The following is a 23,328-nucleotide window of genomic DNA, read 5'->3' as shown; positions in this document are numbered from 1 at the left end:
GAAGGTTTAGAAAAATGAAGTTATCCAGCTAACAGCTTTTGACAAAGGGAGGATAGGACAAAATAGGTTGTAAATCTTGCATAAATGGATTTGGACATTTCATCCCATGGTAGATAGAGAGAGGCTGCCACCCTTCACAAAACAAATAATCCAGTGAAGGAAATTCTGTTTGTCTGGTTAATCCAAGGTCAGGTGATGAATCCCTGGCTCAAGGCAAATAGCACCTTCCTGAGGGCAGAAATGAGAACAGGGCAAGATAAAGTCACTACTGGCACCGTCCCTCACATACCCACCCTTCTGCCTCTAAAACCAACTTTTGCAACCTTTCTAAGAGAATCATTTGGCCACTGGGTTTTGAGCAGATCTGGTAATCTTTTCTAGAAAAGCATGCATATTTGTAAGACATATATCCAGTGCTACCTCCCCGTAACCAGGTATCACATGCGTCTAAGAGTAGACTTAGTGGGAATTTTCTGGGTGTGCTTGCAGTGCTGATACCTAGGGAGTGAGGGAGGGAGTCAGGAGGGGGTCAGTACTCAGGTACTAGGAAGAAAAGAGTTGGTTTGAGATGGTTGTTAAACATCACAAGGGGGTATTTGGGAGATTTCTCAGGACTGAACTTCCTGAAGCCTCCCAGCCACATCAAGACCGAGGGTTAATTTGACCTCAATTCTGATTTAAGCCCTTTTGGGAATCTTTCCTACCCTAGGTGCTGACAGGGAAACTATGGTGCCACCAGCTTGACTTTGCATGGAATGCTGGTAATCTGTGGTCTACCTAGGAGACAGGAGCGGGACCCGGGTTTTGCTTAGAGCCAAACTGGACCCAGCCCCAAGCCCAGGCGGACGGGCACGAACACGTCTCACGGACCAAGAAGACTGGTGAGGTGGGGAGGCATGGACACAAAGTATTTTTCCCTGGCTTTTTCACCACAGTGGCCTCCATTCACATACACTTGTCCCCAGACACCCCGAAGCAAAAGCCATACAAAACAATTCCCCCAATGGAAAATGAAAACCCATAACAAAACACTTTCCCCCCCTCTTCATTCCCATCCCCACCCCACTCCCTCCAGCCCACCACCCTGAATACTCACAAGAGAACACTTTATCTATACAAAATTAATTAGAAAACAAAATATTTACATATGAAATAAACACCATCTTGATTTCTGTCACCATTGGAGACCGACAGAGCCCCCTTTGTTCTAGATTGCTGTTCGCTAGGTTTAGTTGGTTTGGTTTTTTTTTTTTTTATTTGAAAGGGGTGAGGTAAGAGGAAGAGTGAGGGGAGGAGCCCCTGACATCGGACAGAGTCAGGGTGAAGCAATGTTTATATGGCCCTTCTCCTTCTTCCTCCTGGAGACGCCTCACGCCCTCTGTCCTCGCTCTCAAAGTCTTTCCTTGAATCTAAGGTAAAGCACTCCGCGCTCCTCTCTCCAAATCTGTGAGAGGTTCAGCCCCTTCCCCCAGGTTCGTTTTAGAAAGAAAACATAGCTTTACAAGGCCTTCAGTTGGCTTTAAAATGGAAGATACTGAGGTAAAAATCAAGGAGGAGGACAGGGGACGACAGTCAAGGGCGGGGAATGAGGAAGGGTAGTGAGTCAGGGCAAACAGGAAGGCAAAGAGCAGCCCTGGCGGGTGTGACTTGAAGAGACATGGCAGCTTCCTTCCAGAGGAGGATGAGCACCTTTCTGGTTTATGTGTCCTGTGTGCAACATGGAGATCCTGCAGTCAAGCTTCCAAACAGACCCGGGGCTCTTTGGCTGCCACCCTGGGTAAGGGGAGGAAGGCAGGACAGTGGAGCTGACCCACAGAACACCCCCTCCCCAAGTTTCAGGACCGGCAATGACAAATATTCATTTCCTTTCACAAGTGTCCAACTTAGTGAAGGGGGCATCGCATCTGCCAGTACCCTCATCCCTGGAGTTTTATATATATATATATATATATATATATATATATATACATACATATATATATATATATTATTCTTGAATGGTACACCTGGGAGGGAAAGAAGGTGTTGCAGGAAGGTGGAAGGGCTTCTACTGAGACTGTCCACATTGGGCTCAATGTCACATTCTCAGGGAGCCAGACCCAGTGGGGTAGTGAGGGAGTCCCTCCCCTCCTACCCTCTGCACTTCCAAATCTCTTCCCTTCCCTCCATGTCTCCTGAGCTGTACTCATGGAGCAAGCTCATCCCCCTTAGCCGTCTGTTCCCTATCAGTTGTGATCAATTCTATGGCACAAGCTCTCCTAGCTCCAGGTTAAGTAAGAAGGGATCAAAGCATTGAAAACATCCCCCTCTCTCACTTACCCTACCACACACAACTTCCCTATTCTTCCAGTCTGACTTAGCTCCTCCCCAAACCCTGGCCAGTTGAAGGTGTGAAAAGCTCAGTAAAGCTTTAGAGGATCTTTTGCTCTCGAGTGTGGGCAAAAGAATTATGGCTGCTTCTATTTCCCTTTAGCCTTCCTGGAAGGTTCTTGGTCAAAGCGGGTTGAACCACAGAGGAGTTACTTTTGTACCTTGCTCTTGTAGGGTTGTTCATCACCTTTTTGTCTAGACTGCGTCATCTTCTCTGTCAAGAACTTCCATCCTCCTCATTCAGGAAGGGTGAAGGGGAGAGACAGCCAACATTCAGGTAACATACGACCATCTCTGTTTGTATATAAGCCAAACCGAGCACACTGTTTAGGGACGTTGGAAGAAACGGCATCATGAGTCAGGGTTGCCTTGTCTACACGTACAGGCCCTTGACCGCGTGCCTGTGTAGACGACAGGCGCATGCCAGTGTATGCGCACACACTCATGCACATGCAGTCCATCCTCTCTTGCCTTGAATGCACCACGGAGCACGGCTCTGATGTGCTCTCCGTCATCCACCCATGACCTCTCTGTCCCAGTTCACCATCAACGGGTCTCATGGAATGGAAATGAACATTTATTTGTTTTGGCTTATATAGAAACACACATGGCCTCCTGCCCTCTGCGTGGCACACGATCCCTAAACAGACGCCACCGAAGTGACAAGAATTTAGCAAAAGCCTCTTTGCATTCACAGCCAGTATGCTAAATGGTCGCATTTGGACGCTTTTGCTTTCTCACCTAAACCTAAAGTTCCGCTTGGGAAGAGCTATCCTGTGCTCACGTGGCCTCCTTTTGCTTCTCCCTGCTTCACTCCAAGTGGGTGGCAAACAGTCCTTCGGTGCTGGGAGGAAGCCTGCACGCAGCCACTTCCCTTCTCCACTCTGCCCTCCCGGTGCTGTGCTGAGCGAGCCCACTGTATTCTTTCCCGGGACCAGGAACGACTGACAGGTGGGGAGGGAGTAGAGAACTGGAAAGGGAGGAGAGACGATGCTGGTCACCAGGGTTGCCCTCCGAAGGAATCAGAACTCCAGGATTCCGTAAATAAAGGAAAACGACAAGAAAGGAGCAAATGGGAACCAAGTTCACCCCCGTCACCCTCCGTGACATGCGCACCACACGCCCACAGCCCCACCCTCCCGTACCCACCTTAAAACCTCTCTCTTCCCTCACTCAGACATCAGACTCAATACTAGAAAGTTTCTCATAAACATGCCCATTGCTGGAGCCATTGAAAGCCCTGGGGTTTTTGTTGTTAGGCACACAGGGGTTGGACTGGTTCCCTATACAGATGTCTTTCTGGAAACGGGCTGGCACAGCCCCGTGAAGGGCCGAGACCACCGGCTTGTTGGTGACAAGGGCGCGGAAGTCTGGCCTGGCTTTCGGCGCCCCCGCCACCGTGGGCTGCCTGAAGAAGTAGGATTTGCTGCCATGGAGCAAGCACTGGTCGTCCCCAAAAGTGGGGATGAAAGGGTTTTGCGTGACCCGGTCAGGGTAGAGCGACTTGCTGAGCATGTAGCCGCCGCCGGGGTTGTTGTGGTGGTGGTGGCCGGCAGTGGGCACTGAGGACTTATTGTTGGCAAAGGTGCTCTCGCCAGCTGGCATCTCAAACATGTGGGCGTAGGGACTCCCATCCAGGAACCGGCCCTTGTCTTTCAGGCTCACGCTGCGCGGGGCCAAGGCGGCTTCTTCCTTCTGCAGGTCCACGAAGGTGTCGTAGGAGTGCTGCCGGCGCAGTTTGTTCCGGGTCTTCTTCTGGGCTTTGGAGTTGGTCGGGCTCTGGGGGTACTTGGCGCTGGGGGCGTTTGATGGCACGGCCACGGGGGCAGCTGGCTGGTCCAGCTCCTGCAGGGAGTTGTCCTCGCTGATGTCGTACAGGTTGCCTGCTTTCTTGCAAGCTTCGCACCGGATGCACGCCTGCCTGCCCGAGTTCTGCCCGGTCACCGTCGTGGAGTAGTTGTGCAGCTTGGAGGGGCAGCTGCGGCAGAAGTTGCCCCCGGAGCGGTCCTCCCAATCCACGTTGGTCAGGTTCTTCTCCCAGGGCGCCGGGACCCCGCTAACCACGCCGTGCTTGTCGCCCGCCCCGTGTTTGAGGTGAGACCTGTTGGTACAGGGCCCGCCTCCGCTGACCGAGTCGCGCTTGAAGTCATCGCTCTGCTCCTTGTAGATATCCGTCAGGTCCACGTGCTCCCAGTGCGGGGAGTTCTCCTTCGTGCGGAACTGGTCCAGGTAGAAGTCCCGGAGCCCTTCCTTGTCCCTGAAGTAGCGCTTGTGGTCAGGGGAGCGGGGCGGCCGGCGGCGGTAGGCCAGCTCGATCTCATCAAACTCCCGTCGGGACTTGGCCGAGGCCGGCCGCTTCTTCAGGCTGTCCTTGTATTGTTGCTTACGCCTCTTGGCGGCGTTGCCCTCGATGTTTCCGTAGGTGACCGTGTGCGTGGAGATGTCGGACACATCGGAGCGGATCAGGTCATCGTGGCCACTGTAGCGGTCGCTCTTGAAGGAGAATTTGCCGTACAGGTCACTTAGCTGGCTGTGTTTGGAGGAGGGTAGGCCAATGTCCAGGGGCTTCTTGCTGATGGACCGTGGCTGGGTGGTAAAAGGCGGGTTGTCGCAGTCGTAGAGCCCGTCGATGGAGCTGGCGCTGCCGATGCTGTGGGGCCGGTGGTGGTGGTGATAGTGGTCTTGGTACACGTTGCTGTCCTTCAGCTGCAGGTTACCAAAAGTTCTCTCCACCTCACTGATGTAGTCACTGAAGAGGTTCTCCTCGCACGGCGGGTTGTTGTAGGATTTGCAGTCGGAATGCGTGAAGCTGCGGCGGTGCTCAGAGATGTCATAGACAGATGACTCCCGTCGGATGAAGTCCAGGGCGCTCTGGGGGGAGCCGTTCACACCAGACAGGTTGGCCATGTTCTTGGCCGTGCGGAGCAGGCGCAGGATGTTGGAGTGTGTGTTGTTCATGGTCGCGGTGGGGGAATTCATCACGGACTGGCGCTCCTCGATAGCCACTCCATGGATGCAGCTGTAGATACCCTGGAGCAGGAAGAGGAGGAGATGGGTCAGGTCTCCAGCGCGGCTGGAAATGACCACAGACAATGCTCGCCCTCCCCACCCCCCTCACTACTAACTGTCTTGCTGGAGAAGAAAAGTCAGGGAAAGCCTGAAACAGTCTTAGTATACTCAAGAGGATGATGTGGCTAGAAGCTTGCCTGATTTGTCTCTTGAATTGGGCAAGGTTCATATCATGAGCTAAGCTTAGTGGGCCAGGCTCTCTGAGAGGGGACAGGGCCACTCCAAGTGACTTGAGCGAATAGACTGGAATCATAAGACATGACATTCTATGCCACCACTCCACCATCGACTTGCATTGATTTTCCTTCCTAGGCCCAGGTTTCCACATCTTAAAAATGAGGCCGTGATATCAACGGATGGCAAAAATTATTGTCAGCTGCCTGGAAATTGACAGCCACGCACCACAGGTGTTGGGGCTGTTCTGCCCTGGACGGCCACCCTTGGCTGGCGGCACAGCACGGGGAGTTCCAAGCTCACAAGGGCCACTCTTTCCCAGCTCTGACAAATTTTGAGTGGCTTTTAGGATTTTGGTCACCCAAAGAAAGGCTGAGCAGTTCTCTTCTTGAGCCAAGCATGAACCAAATTCACAGAGAGAGTCAGAGAGCCCTGGGGTCAAAGAAGGATTTTTTCCCCGCTGTGCCCTACACCGTGGGAGGGCAGAGCTATGACATATATCAAGTACTAAATAGGAATAAATAATGCCCTTGTTGAACCTCTCACTTATTCTTCTTAGCTCCTGGTTTCCTTCTTATACTTTCTCACTTGCTTAATCTTATCATATGTAATTAATATTGTGACAAATTAGTATTGATTGAGAACTCCCTGGTGCAGCTCTGTGTACCGGGCCTTGAAGAACACCGTCCAGGAGAGATAATGGGTTGGGGTCAAGTCCCAAGTTAAGCTAACCTGCTAATGTCTTCCTCCCTGCCTTGAAAAGTGGACACATTTGGAACTTTTCTCTCTGGCAAGGGAAATACATGAAAGGGAGGTTATTTGAACTGGGTCTTTGAAACAAAGGGGATTGATTTGGAAGGAAAGTTGTGCTGACAGATAGGGAAGAGAGCAGAGAAGATTAGAACGGAGAACTGCAGCTAACTGGGAAAGAAGAGAGGTTTAGGGGAGGTGAGCCTCGCCATCCCAGAGGGCAGTAGGGAGACCCGAGATCTTCAAGGTTAAGGTCACTCTCCTTGCTTTCTAACCCTTCTTGATTATGGCCAAGGGAAAGTGCCAAGTGCTTTTCCTCTGCAGAGGCCTTAATTGTGTGGCAGTCCTATGAATGGGATTTCTGTTACAGGCCACCAGCTCCCACTGCTCCTGCCAGCACCCTATCTGGGACGTTAGAAAGGACCACACAGTGGAGCAATGTGGCTCAGGGACCACATGTTCCTTCCTCCTGCTTACTTACTGAATGGTTTGAATCAGCTCACAGCCAGAGAGGAAACTGTTCTCTAACACTAAAATACTACAGGAAAATGATGAAAAGATAGAACAACTTAATGAGAAATCCATTTTCTTACATAACTCCATTAGAGCCGAAGTTAGTTATAGCTGAAATCTAGATCTCTATTCTAAAAGGACAACTGAGGTCACTTCTCATGACTGAATCCCATAACCATACTGAAAATTAAAAGAAGCCTGCTTCCCCCCCCTTCCCTGTGATCCTCTGTTCATATTGAAAACTGAGTTCCAAATCCTCACTTTTGACTAGAAACTTAGAAAAGACCTAAATAAAGAACAACTTAAGAGTTATACTCTTGTTCCAAATGAGGAAGTTTCTGGAATGTGAATTTCTTATGGGTCAGTACTTACTTCAGTAGGTTCTGTAAAGTTCTTTAACCCCCCATAACTCACACGTGTTTAAAGCAGTGAGGAACAGTGAACTACCAATAATATATCTTTGATGTCAGAATAAGAGAGATACATTACATTTCACTATTTGAATAGAGATGTGATTTGAAAACAAAAAAGATTAAATGATTAATACAGCCCATACAGAATTAACTAATGGTGATGGAAGGCATTTGGTGGAAGGCCAAATTTTTCATTTTGATAGATCTGCCAGTTCTTATTGAGAACCAAATGCCCAAACCCCACACACAAAGCTGTTTCTTGAACGAAAAATAGTATCACCCGTTTTTTTTGTTTTGTTTTGTTTTTGTTTTTTTTGAGCCACCTGAAATTATATCCCCTAACCCCCTGGGGAAACATACGTGATGTAGTTTCTGGCTTTAGCTGCACAGGGTGGGAGTTAGTGCCCTCCTGGATCTCTCTGCTTTGCACAGTGCTAGACTAAGCTATCCTTCACAAGCTCCTGGCACCTCCATCAAACCACTTACTCTGCTGATGGAGAAGACCATGCCAGGCTTGCCAGAACAGACACCCATAAAGCAGTGCCGGAACTGCCAATAGAAAAGGTGTTCGCAGATGAAGGTGATGAGACTGAGAGCCATGGCTGCGCCCAACATGTAGAAGACACCCGCCATGTTGTCAATGTCCAGCTGGCTGCTCATGACCTCATTCTTTTCGTTGTGGCAAATGCCAGTGAGCCAGAGAGCTTCCAACTCCTCCATCTCCCCTGGACACACAGCAGGAAGGAAAACAGGTAAAGAGAGAAGACAGAAGAGCAGAGAAAGGGGACAAGAAGGGGTATTGGGGAAGACAGAGAAAAACATGAGAGAGAAAGAGACAAGGAGACAGAAAGAAAATTAATAGGGAACATTCCCAGTAATTTTATTAACACCGCTACATATTAACTCATCAATATGCTCAACATGTATTCAGTGACAACTTAATGGGGATACCGCAGTGACACAAAGATATGAGGCATTACCCCCTGCTCACCATTATCTATCCAGTGCCAGTTGGTATATAAATAATTAATATGACTAGCAATATGCAGGTAATGGGGGTTCTAATTCCCAAGAGTAATTTTGTGGATGGGGTGGCCAGTGGGTTTTCCTGAGGAAGGTAGGACTTGCAGGTGGACGTAGCAAATGGGTGAATTTTAATTTATCTTGCATAAAAAGGCACTCTAGGCAGCAAAAATGGCATGATCAAGGGGAAGAAGGTGGGAAAACACAAGGCTTGTTTGGAAAGACAGGCAGAACAGCTCAACCAGAGTAAAAGGAGGCAAAGGAAGCTGAACAAACAAGGTTGAAGCAAGATTGCGAAGGGCTTGAGTATCAGACTAAGTAAGCACTTTGTATTTTATTTTGCAGAGAGTAAGAAAGAACATTAATCAAACACGAGATTCAGAAAATTGCTCTTGAAAATATGCAAATCAGATTGGGCTGGGGCAGGAGGGACAGAGAGATAAGCAGAGAGATTGATTGACTCCCTACGGACCCTCACACTTACTGATCTCTTGTTGCAGAGGGAAATGGAAGTATTAAGAGTAAGGGGGAGAGAGCTTGAATCAAACAAGACCACCAAATTCAGACCTGCCTCCTTGTAACACCGCTTAGAGAAGCTTTGATTAATTCGATGGATGCCGGGGACAATAACCTTTATCCACTTCACTGGATAGGAGGAATTAGCAAGGCAGAAACCTTAGACAAAAAGGAAAATGAAGGAATCCACGTGCCCTAGAAGGCTTCTAATTCTAGGCAAACAAAATTCTGAAAATCTCATGAAGGAAACTGCCCGTTCTAATTAATGCCAGTTTGGCTAAAACTTTGAACTTTGCATAAACCGACTAGAGCTTTGGCAACCTCTCCCAGTCATCTCTACTGCTGTCCTTCCTCATAGGCAGAGGCTCTGTTATTGCCTTTGAGTGAGAGCCACATGAGAATTACAGAAGCCCTCATACCAACACGGCCTGTTAGCACTCCAGCTAGAACCCCCTCGTCTTTCCAATGTTAACCAAATCACTTTTCACTCATTTCTTTGATCAAACTGTGATTTTCCTAACTAGTGGAACAACCAACTTCCCCCGGATCTGAAAATCCAGCTGTGTTCTTCTGCCTCTCATCTCATCCCTAACAGCAAAGGTTCTGTAGACATAATTTAGAGAACCACCAGGCTGATCGCCTGTGGGGCCAAGCAGAGTCAGGCTGCTCATCTATAACTGGATTAGCTTCCTGATTAGCTAACAGGAAGAGTAGGTACTCTAGACAACCAAGTGAAGAGGGATGCAGAAGACATGAGTATAATGAGATTGGAGATGAGATTTTTTTTTTTTTTTCAAAGCAAGCTGGCTGCTTGGTCTCCTACCAGAATGACAGTGGGGAGTCCCGTATGAGTGTCTGCCTCAGAGGACCCGGTCCCTGATTCCTACCTCTTCTAGCTGAAAGAGCAAGATGGGAGAGGGGGAAGAATGGATAGGTGGCCACAAGTATACTTCTCTGACCTTTCTCTGGACCCAGAAAAAGCAGAGACCTTTCCGAAGTTCCACCCGCTGCTCTGGCCACATGTGAGAAGATTGTTTGGAACACCTAATACTAGCTTCTCTTACTTTATCCCTGAAAGTTTGATTATACCCTACAATCCTGAGACATACCTCCTTGACCAACTACTCTAATCCTCCCTCCCAAATTTCACCCAGTTATGGGTTGAATTGTGTCCCCCCCCACCCCAAACCTCCTCCTCTCTTGCTAAATTCCTCTGTTGGAAGTCCTAACCCCCAGTCCCTTGAAATGTGACTTTATTTGGAAATGAGGTAACTGCAGATGGAATTAGTTAAGAGGAGGTCATCTTGGAGTAGGGTGGGCCCCTAATCCACTATAATTGGCATTCTTTTTTTTTTTAAGATTTTATTTATTTTTTTGACAGAGAGAGCGAGAGAGCACAAGCAGGGGGAGCAGTAGAAGGAGAGGGAGAAGGAGGCTTCCCGCTGAGCAAGGAGCCCGATGCGGGGCTTGATCCCAGGACCCTGGGATCATGACCTGAGCCGAAGGCAGACGCTTAACCATCTGAGCCACCCAGGCGCCCCACTATAATTGGCCTTCTTAAAAATGGCAGAAATCAGACATACACATGTAGAGACAGACAGCAGGCACATAGGGAAAATGCCATGTGAACACGAAGGCAGAGACGGGGTGACATGTCTACAAGTGAAGGAATGCTCAAGGTTGCCAGCAAACCACCATGAGCTAGGGGAGAGGCACGGAACAGATTCTCCCTCGAGGCCCTCAGAAGGAACCAGTGCTGACACTTTGATCTTAGACTTCTGGCCTCCAGAACTGTGAGCCAAATTTCTATTATTTAAGTCACTCAGCTGTGATACTTTGTTATGGCAATCCTAGGACTCTCATACCTACCCCCCAAGTTTCACAATATACTTGTGAAATACTTTTCTGGAAAGGCAGGGGTTACAGGAGTGGAGAAGAACGAAGAGCTGGTGTTTTGGACCGGCCATCAGAAGAGCCACCATCTTTGACTCACCATCTCCAAATAGCTGCAGGATAGCAAGGTCCACCTGGCGCTTCCACCCAGAATCCTTTTGGATGGCAATGCCATAACCAGTGGAAGCAAAGACCTTTCCACTGCCAATGGTCACCAGCTTGCAGCCTTCATCTCTGCCTGCCATGTAGTTCAGCACTGCTGCATCATAGATGAAGGCATCCAGTTTCCTGTGCAAAAAGAAGCAAACAAACAATCCAGTGGAGGAATTTTAGTACAAAACTACCTATGGGGCCATTAATATGAAGCAGTAGGGTCCTAGCAAATGATGGGGAGAACTGGTTCAAAGCAAGGCTCGAGTTGGAACTCAGCCAGAATTTAAGGCCTAAATAAATCCCAGGCTGTTCTTTATGTGATTTCAGGTTGAAAGGAGGAGTTCTTTCCCTCCCACTGGGAAGGATGAGAATGTAAGTCGGGCCTGAAGCCAACTCATAAGCTGTGTCTGAAAGGAGAAGGAGTAAAAAGGAATCAATAAAAATAATAACCGAAATAATGAAAAGTAACCATCACGATGATAACAACAAATAGCATGGGTTAGATTTATATAACATTTTTCATTTCTCAGTTCATTACAGTCCAGAGTGGGGATAAGTGTAGGTGTATGTGTTTCAATAGCTGCGCAATGCTATTTTTGTGGTCAGAAAGGTTTCAATATTCTGTTTTGCAGCCACAAGGAAAGAAATGAGTAGTCGGGGTGGTAGCAGCACAGGCTTGTGTTAAGAGCAAATGTGCACAACTACAGGAGAACCCAACCTATAGAATTCAGATCTCTCAAGTTCCAAAACATCTAAGAATCTCATTTTATATATTGTGCTTTCCAAGGAAAGAATAGGTAGGGAAGGGAGTAAGACTAGGGGTAAGGGCAGGAAGGCCTAGACCGATATTTCAAACCAACATTTAAACACATCAAAAGTAGAGAGAGAAATCCAGATACAGCCACATAGGTAGGTAATATAGAGAGGTCTGCAAGAAAGAAAGGCATGCATCCTTCTCTTCACTTTTACAAGGTAAGTTAGCTTTATCCCTCCTTGAGAAAAAATAAGCCCTTCCTGGTATGATAAGCTACAGAACATTTTCCAAAAAGCCCATGAGTACCTGATAGAAAAGTGGCACACCAAAAAACCCCAAACTCTGATATGAGTGACAACTGTGGTTGTACCAGGGGCCAGACAACCTACCAAGGTGGTCCTACACCCAAGTTCAAATCCTGTTTCCCGATATCTGCTGTGACTTTATGGTGATAAGATAGAGGCTAACAGTATTTAAGTAAACATGTATCTGGGTCCTTTTCCAGAACTGGGGCCACTCGGAGGTCCAAGTGCTGCTGGTTATCATACAACACAGGAGATCAGTTACAAGACCCCTTCACCCCAAAGTCCCAACACCTATAATGCTCAATTATCGGTCTTATTCCACAGCTGTGGCTTCGAGAGGCCAAATGAATAAAGGGACCAATGTGGCTGGGATTAGGCAAGCCAACATGTTTGCAGTTTGTGGAGCTTCTTTCAACAAACAATACTTTCTAGAGTATAAAGCTGGATCAGAGACCACCAACAAAAGCTGGAACTGGAGATCAGTCAACACATTCTCACTCTTTGTTGTCTAAAAACCTTCACCCCTTTCCTCTTTCATTTCTCCCTTGTCCACAGACACCAGAATCATCATTTTCACCTTCTGGTCAACAGGGCTTCGTTTCATGCGTAATACATGAACCTTAGCCTTGACTCTTCCTTTCTACTTTTATGGCTATTTCATTCCTGTTTCATGGTTATATTAATGCAAGTAGAATATAATTTGTAAAACAAAAACACATAGAAGTATATAATAGCATAGGAATCTTTGTGCATTGGCCTGAATTATATTGTCAAATTCGACTTGGAAATCCATAGGAAGCAGATGCAATCTTCTTTGCTTTAACTTTGTCTGGCACCCAAGCATGATATATCTGATTCAGTGTACATTTAATAAATGTGAGAAACATATCAAAGACTCTGAGCTTGGAAGCAGTTCTTACCCTGTTTTCAGGGAGAGCAATGCATCATCTACACCCCTCTGGTTGAACTTTCCCATGTAGGCATGCATTTCTGCGTAGTTATTGCGAATGTTCCTCTCTGTGCTGCCATTGGGCACAGTCCCAAAGCGAAAAGGGGGTGAGAAGTCATTAGGTCTCTGGAACTGGAAAGAGAGAAAGAGAGTGAGAAGGAGAGGGAGACAGACAGAGAGAGAGAGAGAGAGAGAGAGAGAGAGAAAGAAAGAAAGAAAGAAAGAAAGAAAGAAAGAAAGAAAGAAAGAAAGAAAGAAAAGAAAGAAAGAAAGAAAATGCTTCAGAAAATGTGAAGAGATATTAAGTTAGCATTCGTGGATTTATATGGAAGGGACCCAACTATAGTTCACCAAACACAATGGCCCTCACTCGGGAACAGCAGATGCTAACTGAAAGAGGACTTCATCTCGATTTAATACGTATTGTTGAGAGCTTTCTGTTAGCCCAATCCTGGATTTAATCTATAACCTTTGCGTGTTCCATTTACACATACTGCACAATACCAGTGATGATGGCAGTGTGCAGCTTAACTTCAGTGGCTTAGTCACCTTTATGCTCGAAAACTGTGTAAAGTATGTTTCCCAGGCCTCTTAATTTAGGGGCCTAAATACATTGTCATTGCACCATTTGAGGCTATGGGACCTTAGTGGGATGAGCTATAATGTACTCCTAAACGTAATTTATTGGGTATCAAATATATTTTGCTAAGAAATTTTCTCTTGACCTTCCTTGATGCACGAAAAGCCCATATTTATTCTATATGAGTTATAGAATAAATTGTAAAATCAAATACAGTTTTAATTATGTTCCTCCCCTTGCTTAAGAACTGGGAATGGATCTCTAGTGCCCAGCATAACAAAGTGAAATCTCTTGGATTTTTCACCCCTGTGACATCAGCTTTATTTCTGGTATTGCCCTGCAATGAGTAAGTCTATACCTTGCTTCCCGAACAAATAATTTATTCATTTGTATCTTCATGGCCTCATATATTCTGTCCCTTCAGCATGAACTCACTTTTCTCTTGAGGCCAATTCATGTCCTTCATCTCAAAATGTACCTCAAACAGGTTCTTCAAGACACCTTCTGTGAGTTCTTTCCTCCACCAAGTCTACCCAAAAGGACTTGAAGTTCTTAGTTTCTATCACAGTACAAACGCAATTACGCACTAAATGAGCTGGCTAAGTTCTGAGAGCTAGTCCCCGAAATAGTCATTAAGAGTTTAAGCTCTAGAATGAGAGAGATACAGGTTGAAGACCAGCTCTACAACATACTACTGTGCGATCTTGGGCAAAGAACATGAACTCTCTGTGCACCATTTCCTCATTTGCAAGAGGGAAACAACAATGTCCAATGCACAAGACTGTTATGTGGATTAAAGGGTTTAATGTATAAGAAGTGCCTGGCATAGCACCTTGCATGCAGTGAGTCCTCAATAAAGATTCTTTATATTATTTTTAACTCATGTCTATATTCTGCATTCCCCAGTAAACTTCACACTCTTCAACCTTCCCATCCTGTTAGTACAGAAATGATCAGATAGAATATGACCAGAGTAGCTCTGCTGTAGCTTGGTCTAAGAAAGACAAGGTAGACATTTAAAGTCCTCTTTCAATACTATACCATTGACTTTGGAGATATATTTGAAAATCTAACATGCCAACTCAGGAGTACGCTGAACCTCTGGACTTGTGTGGGCTTAGAGACATTCTCTTTTCTCTTTCCCTTGACCTGAAAAGCTCAAGAGCTTCCCAAAATATGGGGATTTCATAAACCACAAAATGTCATAGCACCAGGAACCGTAACTGCCATCTTCAGTGCTCGGAGTTGGCCACGGTTAAAAGCAAGGTCATTCTAGGCAATCTGTGACGCACCAAAAGACCACTACCCTTCCTGACTCAAAAGGCTCCCAGTCTGACTTACCACAGTGCTTTTTGCCATTAAGAGTTTTTGTTTAATTGGTTTTGAAAGGACTGTGATTTTTAAGTGAACAAAAGAGTCACAAAGAATTTTAGAGTTGGGTAAGCCACTCAAGGTTAACTAGTCCAAACCTCTCGTTTCACAGATGAAGACTGAGGCAGAGAGGACAAGTAATCTGCTCAGCGTCACACAGTGGTAGTAATGGCTAACATTATCTGGAGTCAATCGGCTTAATTAATAGTATTCCTCACTGTCCCCAGCAGATAGCAAGCTTACGTAAACAGAGATACGCTTTATTGGAAGAGACAGAATGCTATGCATATCACTGTCAATTATAACACCTCACTGGTTTGACAGAAGGTATCCCCCAATCAAAAGCAGAGTATATGCTACGGAGGCAGCAATACAAACAAATGCACTCCCTTTAATCAGTGATTCCCCACTTTGCTAGGACAATGACAACTGATGCTCACAATGACCAAGATATTCTAGGGCCCAAAGTATTTTCTGAAATATCAGTGAAAGTTGAAATCATGTCCAGTTCAATTCCAGTATAAATTATTATATTTCTAGTTTTTTTTTTAATTGGCAATCCACATAAGGTATATGCAACAATTTTGATTTACCAAATGGAATCTGATGCCCTGACTGCCTCACTTCCTGATGAAGCTGGATTATGGAAAGTTTCTGTACTACTCTTTCATAACCTTAAATTTTAAATTATCTTCAGATTTCCAGATGCTGTTTTATTAACTATGTCCTTGAATAAATAAAAACTAAAGAAATGATCAAGGACCTAAAATAGCCAAGATGACTGCAAAAAAGACAAACAGTTGAAGGACTTACAAGGCCTGACTTTTAGATAGATAGATAGATCACTATCATCTAAAGTGATAGGGATCGTGTCAGTGTGACATATGCATAGAGAGAATAAGGAAATCATCAGAAGAAAGTAGAGTGCCCATCCATAGACCAACACATATATGGTGCAAAGGCAGATAAAGTGGAGATAGGAGTGTCTTCAACAAATGGTACTGGAACAATTAGATATCCATATGCAAAAAAAAAAAAAAAAAAGAACTTCATTCCACACCTCACTAGATGCAGAGAAAGTAACACACAGTGAATCATACACCTAAATATGAACTGTAATATTTCTAGGAGAAAATATAGGAAAAAGTCCCTGGGTTACATTAAGATTTCTACATATGACACCAAAAGCACAGTCCACCAAAAAAGAAAAAAGAAAAAAAAATTTAGGCTTCATCAAAATTAAGAACTCTGGAAGACACAGTTAAGATCATGAAGAGACAAGCCACCAATGGAGAGAAAATATTTGAAAATCGATTAAAGCTATTAAAAATCTAAAGGAAGTAAATGATGATGACAGAGCAAGGCTCTGATTGAAAGCATCCTGCATAAGAAAACAATCAGAGGAACCAGCCAGCAGCACCGAAAGGAATGGGAAAGTGCAGTCCTGGGAAAGCAGGGTCTTGGAGGCAGATCATTTGCATTTGGCTTCTAGTTCTTTCTCTGACCAGCTGTGGGAATATGGGCAAGTTAGTTAAATTCACAGAGCCCCATTTTTCTGGAAGCATTATTTTTGATTTAAGATAATATATAGGAAACCACTCAACCCAATTATCTGGCACATGGTGGATTCGAAAAATTATTAACTGCTTCGGTGAGGATGAAACCTTAGTATCTAAAATTGTCTTATGTTAGCTAGTGTTTCCTAAGATGGAAAACTCGTTTCCTCATTTGTTCCTTAACTAGGCCAGCTCTGGGGACCAAGAATGTGAGTGCACTGTCCCAGAATTTGCCAAAGCAGAAGCAGAAGTGAGCTTGGCTTTTTCTTTGAAATTTCTTGTCCCAGCTTGTGAGGTTTAAATAAAACAGATTTTTTTTTTAACTGTCACTGGAACTTGAACTTGACTAAAATTCATGGCCACTGAGAACTGCATGTTCAGTGAGGCCTGTGGGGAAGAAGGAAAGAATAATCTTCCAAATACCTCAATGCTTCCACTAAATGCCCTGTAATAAAACGTTCCCCAAGCTGTGAGGCATTATATGGCACTTGTTTAACCTGAATGGTAATCAATGCTCTCTGGGGTTTTGGGAGGAAGTAACATTTTGTACTGTCAAGAACCAGGAGTCTTAAAATCCACAGAACAGGGAGAACCCCAAGAAACAATTAAAAAAAAAAAACCTAAAAAACCCAAATACACTAAGGAGACCAGCATGGGACTAAAAAGCTTTGTCTGATTTTGCAGTAGGAACTTTAACACAGTATTCTTTACTGGTCACCTTTGGCCATTACAGGACTTCCTTGACCTTGTAATCTTTTTCCAGAGTTACCCGGATTGGAATTATAACAACAGATTGAGATAGAGAAATAAAAGCGCAGAAAGAAAGGAACCTTAAGGAGCAGCCCCGGTTCATAGGTGAGGAAACTGAAGTCCCAAAGAGACCAAGTAAGTTGTTCAAGGCCACGTGGGGAAGCAGGAGGACAAGCTGAGGCTTGGCCTCTGGGAGCCAAGCCTTCCCACTGCTGGCTCAGACGCGGGCTGGCTCGCCATACACTGCTCACTGGGGCCCCATGGGTGGGTATCCTTCTCTCTCTGGCACATCAAATGCTGACTCACATTCATCCCGTGGAATCAACACATGGCTTCCAGCAATTACTGTAGGCACGCACTTGTGCAAGGGCAAAACCGTGCTGAATGTACCGAGAACTGTTTCTCACTTCATCTTCCTGGACAGCGGCAGGGAAACAGAATTCAGTCCTCTTAGGTATTCAGACCATCATCTCAGCCCCCATCTTAATAACCTCAAAGTGAATTAGTCTTGGCAGCCTTGGCAGGAGAAAGGTGCTATAAGGACGGGAGTAAAGGTCCCTGCCCCACCCAAAGACGACTGGACCGGAGGGTCCTGGGGCTGCCATGGCTGCTACCTTCCCAATAGAGAGCCTCTCATACAGCCTGTTGCAGAGAGAAGGGGAAAGGGAAGTGGGGGTCTGGTCTGTTTCGTTTTATTTATTAAATAAATATGTAAACTTCTTTTCGTGTGTATAAGGCATTATTAATTCACTCACAGCGGTTACTCATATCCAACACCTATGTATTTGCTGGTAATAACTCACATTTTCTCCTTTAACTGTAATAATTAAAATGCACCAACTCATTTGGTAAATATTTGCCGAGCATCTATTAGTGTAGAGGACTGTATTAAGAACTAAGGATACAAAGATGAAAAAAAAATCCAGCTGTTTTCAAAAGATTTAACTATTAGAGAGTCAGAGATGTAAACATGCATTCATGTTTTCATTCATTCCTTTATTCTCTCATTCATACAGATATTCAGCAAGGATTTACTGGCATCTGCCATGTGTACATGCTCTTCTCGGGGCTGGGGGCACAGTATGAAGAAGAGTAAGATCCTGCCTTCGGAGAGCTCACATTGTAAAGGGGGGAAGCAAAGAGACACCACACATTCTTTGCTACTCCTCCCCCAAAGGGGTGAGGTCTGTGTTTCCTCCCCTCGATTCTAGCCTGGCCTCGGTGACTTGCTTGGCCAGAAGAATGTGCAGAAGTAACATTCTGGGACTTCAGAGGCTAGGTCATAAGAAGCTTTGCAGTTTCTACCTGGGCCTCTTGGAACCTCACTTCCGGGGAAGCAGTCCACTCTGCAGAAAGTCCAAAAACCTTGAGGCCATGGTGCTGGAGCCATCACAGTCCTCTGTGCAGTCCCAGCCTGGCCCAGTCTTCCAATCATTCTGGTCAGGGTGTCAGGTCGGAGACGAAAGCCATTGTGGACCCTACTGCAGCCCAGCCCATCTACCAGATGACTACCGTGTCACCTCAGCTAATGCCACAGGAGGTGGATGAATCGAGCCCTGCCCAAGTATATGACCCCCCAAACAGTCAAATGCCATGAAATGGTTCTTGCTGCAAGCCACTGAGGGTCAGGGTGGTTTGCTATGCTGCAATAGATACAATAGATAACTGGAACATGGACGATTTCCTGGAGTGCCAACCAAGTGCTAGGAAGAGGCTGAATCAGCTGTTAGACAGGAAAAAGAGTGATGGGCAGAAGAACAAGTTCCGACCGGCTGTCCTGCCAAGGCCTCTCCGAAGGTGGCATCGGAATGAAGACCCGCATGAGGCAGAGGAGGCAGGGCGTGCAAGGACCAGGGGCACGGGGAGCAGGGCCAGGGAACAGCAGACACAAAGGCCTGATGAGGTGTGGTGAGGGGGGCAGTGAACCATGTGCTGTGGGCTATGGCTCCACGTGCCTCCACAGCAGTGGGAGCACAGAGCACGGGGCACGGTCCTCATAAGCAGTCCAGAAGCTGCAGCAGCAGGGGGGTCAAGACTAGAAGGGAGAGCCGGTTCCCGCTGGACACGAGGAGCAAAGGGGGTTTCTAGATGGTGACAAGTGTGCCAAGACACAGGGTGGTGAGAGAGTCTGGGCATGACTGGAGATCAGGGGAGGCTTGTCATCGTCAGAGCCTAACAGATGTGGCCGTGATAACTGGAGGCCGACACAGCTGAAGACGGAGACGGGGCCTGGATCACTAAGGGACTTGAATTCTGTGCAAAAAAGTTTAGAGTTCATGCTCTGAGAAACAGCAGAGCCTCTGGAGCCAAACTATCTGCATTCAAATCCCCGCTCTGCTGCTGGAGAGCTGGGTGACCTAGAGCACCTCACTTAACTTCTCTGTGCCCCAGTTTCCACATTTGTACCGTGGGGCTAATGACAGCACCGACCTCATCAGGCTTCTTAGTATTCAAGCAGTTAATCTGGGCAAAATGTTAGCACAGTGCCTGGCACATGATAAATGCACCATATTAGCTATTATTGCTATCATTACTATTATTGTTGGTGTCATCATCGTTATCAGAAGCAACTGAAGAACTCTAGCGGTGAGTTAAGAGTGGGTTTTTGTCTTAGAAAGAGCCCAGAGGTGTCAGCATGAGCAACAGGTTGGAGGATGAAGACAGAGAGGAGCAGAGCAGGACTTGGGCTCCCGCGATGGCCTGGACACCAGGGGGAGTAAGGAGGAACAGAAGCATCACCAGACACTGGCCCTCCCATCCAAGAATATGAAAAATGGCAGATGCACAAAGAGGTAAAACACAAGACCGCACACTTACAGACCACTGCCGCCAGAGTTCCAAAAGAGAAAGGCTACCACCAGCCTGGAGGGCTTCTTGGAGGAGGCTGGATTTAAGCTGGCAGGGAGGATGGGCTGGATTTGGAAGGATGGAGATGGGAAGTTAACATCCGTGTACACTGTAAGAATCCCTCCGCTTTAAGACCCCTCCTCCAACACTACTTAGTTTCCATGGTAAGTGAGGAAACATATTTGCAGAGAAGTCTTTGAGGCCGTGATGCCAGGAGAAAGAGCACGTTCTGAAAACAAAACAAAAAGCCTCCTCAATGTTGACTGTGTGCAGGCTTTTGTGCTGAGTACCAGACGAAGCCCAGCGAGGTTAATCAGAGTTAGATCTTGTGAATGACAGCAGCTCTACTAACGTGGAGAAGGCGGCAAGAAAATGCCTTCTGGGGTAGTTGGCTGCCCTGAAAATGATTCTTCTCATTCAGCGGGAGTCTGGTCAGCATGTGCAGATTAGGACAAAGCAGCACCATGACCTTGCAGGGATGAATACTGTACGTCCTGTTTGCAGGGTCCATCCACATGGGACATGGAATCTGGGGGCTTTTGTCTTCAGAGCTTGACAATCCTGCACATAAATATTCATCCCATTCTGCCTGCTTTTACATTTGAATCACAAAAGGAATCAATGCCCAAAAGCCACTCAGCCTTCCAAGGCACCAGCAGGAAAAGTTAGGAAGGCTTCAGATACAAGGGTGGCATTTGGCCTGTGCTACTAATTACGAGACTGTGGCAGAACATCAGAATCCTGAAGGGACCACTTTTTTATCTACCAGCACCGCGCCCCCCCCGTTATCAGTTATCATTCTCATTACCATGCATACCCTGTTTCACCACTTCTCTTTTTACTGATTTTTATGAAATTTATTTTTCTATTCACTCATTCATTCATTCATTTTACAGTACAAATAACATAAAATTTAGTGTTAAATTTGTTTTCATTTTATTTTTTTAAAGGACTCTATTTATTTTAGAGAGAGACAGAGAGAGCGTGAGCAGGGGGAGGGGCAGAGGGAGAGGGAGAGAATCTCAAGCAGTCTCCCCGCTGAGCACAGAGTCCCACAAGGTGGCTCGATCCCAGGACCCTGAGATCATGACCTGAGCTGAAATCAGGACTCAGTGGCCTAAATTACTGAGACCCCCAGGTGCCCCCTTTCATTTTAATTATCTGTAAGTGTACAGGACTGTGGCATGAAGCACATTCACACTGTTGTGCAACCATCACCACCATCCATCTCCAGGGTTGTTTATCTTTCCCAACTGGAACTACGTACCTGTGAAACACGAAATCCTCATTAGTCCTACGAATTTTAACCACATACAGAATTTTGCAACCACAAGCACAATCAGGACACAGAACAATTCCATCACACCCCGAAAACTCCTTCATGCTACTCCTTTACACTCCTCTCCACCCCCCATTTAACCTCTGGCAACCACTGATCTGTTCTCTATCTCCATAAATGTTGTCTTTTCCGAGATGTCACCTAAATGGAATCATACGGGACGTAACCTTCTGAGATGGGTTTTTGTACTTCTAATAATGCCTTTGAGATGCATCCATGCGGTTGCATGTGTCTGTAGGTCATTCCTCTTTATTGCTGAGTGGAATTGCACTGTATGGATGTGTCAGCTTGTTTATCCATTTACCCATGTAAGGACATTGAGGTTACTTTCAGTTTGGGGTAATTACAAAAAGAGCAGCTGTAACATTCATGTGCAGGTTTCTGTGTGAACATAAATTTTCATTTCTCTAAGGTAAACACCCAGGAGTGGGAATGCTGGGTCGCATCTCCATCCCCTGCTCAAAGTGCAACTCTTTTTGCATCTTTTCTCTCTTTTGCTATTTTTTTAATTAAAAAATTTTTAATTTTAATTTTATATTTTTTAGAGAGGGAGAGGAGGGGCGGGAAGGGCAGAGGGAGAGGGAGACTCTTAAGCAGGCTCCATGCCCAGCACGGAGCCTGATGTGGGGCTTGATCTCACAACCCTGAGATCATGACCTGAGCCAACATCAAGAGTCAGACACTTAACCAACTGGGCCACCCAGGAGCCTCATCTCTTCTCTCTTTTGATCGTCCCAATTTCCCCGTGAGCTACAAAGTAAGTACAGCAACTACTATTATTATTCTGTCTGCTACTCAATCTTCCCATAATAATATCCTACAGCCTAACTAGGATGAAGCTTGTATGTGTGTGTGACTTCGGATTCTGAGCAATGTTTGGAGATGGGAGGCGGTGGCTGGAGAAAGCAGCCTCCCCTCCCTCACCCCCAACATGGTCCCTGTTCGCCCAAAGGGAGAAGAAGGTGAGATGGTTATACATACACTAGGCTTTGTGAAAGCGTGATCTTCCTCATTATTGCGCAGCCCGTAAACGTTTGGGACAGACGGAACAAAGAGGCAGTCTGTGCTTATGCCAACCAGACAATTTAACGATAAAACACTGTAAGTGGACAGGTGGGCTCTGAAGATTGAAGTTCAAATCTGAGCTCCAACAGTTCTTAACTAAGAGACTTAATAAACAAGCCGATTAGTTCTGAAACTGAATTTCAACTATATTCTAGGAAGAGAAATAAGGTGTAACATCCCATTACAAATCCTCCATTTCAAAACTCGGGGCCCAGTATCTCCCTGTGGAATAAGCTCGCTGCGGATACAGTGATGGATTAGAACGTCAGATTCTTCACCTTCATGAAAGTTATACTCCGGGATGGACGTGGGAGGAAAAAAACAATTATTCTACAATTCATTATAAATTATTCATTGGAGAGAATATTGTTCAAGTTCGCACAGAGTAGGTGACTGAATTGCAGTAACGATAACATTACGGAATGTAGTTAGAAGACACAGGTGTATAATAGAAGAGCCAAAAGTAATTCAATTCTCTTCCTGGGCCGCTGGAGAACCCAATATCATTCTGCTACTACCAGAAAGTGAGTTAGCATATAGCAAGCACTCAATACCTTAGTCAGTTCTGTTCTTTTTTTCTCTTATCATTAATATTAGCACTGTTAATATTAGGACCGGTTGTCCATAGTGGCAAACGCACGGAAGTCTGCATATGAAGAAATCTGCACTTGGATGGGAGAAGCCTGGTAAGTATGTCTTCCTAACTCTGGATGCTGCGCTGCTGGGGAGGGAGCCCCTCGCCTCTCTGGGCTCAGTGTGGAGCTGAGGTGGGAGGAGCGGGGGGAGGAAACAGAATGCCCTCCATGGTCACTACCCTCCTGTGGTGCCCCCAGAAGAGCATCCAGAACATAAAATACACCAGTTCTTCAGATTCCTGGAATCTGGTTATTAGTTTTCCTCCTAGTACCTCTTTGGCATTTTACAAAATTTGGATATAT

General features: G+C 45.9%; 1 protein-coding gene across 1 annotated transcript in view; it reads right to left on the bottom strand.

Moving 5' to 3' along the window:
• Positions 1-3,533: 3,533 nt before the first annotated feature.
• GRIN2B (glutamate ionotropic receptor NMDA type subunit 2B) overlaps positions 3,534-23,328 on the bottom strand; it is a 410,126-nt gene continuing 390,331 nt past the window's right edge. Inside the window, exons 11-14 of the mRNA XM_027593634.1 lie at positions 12,854-13,014; positions 10,822-11,009; positions 7,776-8,014; positions 3,534-5,400 (exon numbers count right to left, since the gene is read on the bottom strand). Coding sequence (XP_027449435.1) covers positions 3,544-5,400; positions 7,776-8,014; positions 10,822-11,009; positions 12,854-13,014 — 2,445 coding nt within the window. The 3' untranslated portion in view covers positions 3,534-3,543. The remainder of the gene's footprint in view (positions 5,401-7,775; positions 8,015-10,821; positions 11,010-12,853; positions 13,015-23,328) is intronic.

Source organism: Zalophus californianus, chromosome 9 (assembly GCF_009762305.2).
Source record: "Zalophus californianus isolate mZalCal1 chromosome 9, mZalCal1.pri.v2, whole genome shotgun sequence".
NCBI lineage: Eukaryota > Metazoa > Chordata > Mammalia > Carnivora > Otariidae > Zalophus > Zalophus californianus.
This window is presented reverse-complemented; position numbering and strand designations above follow the sequence as displayed.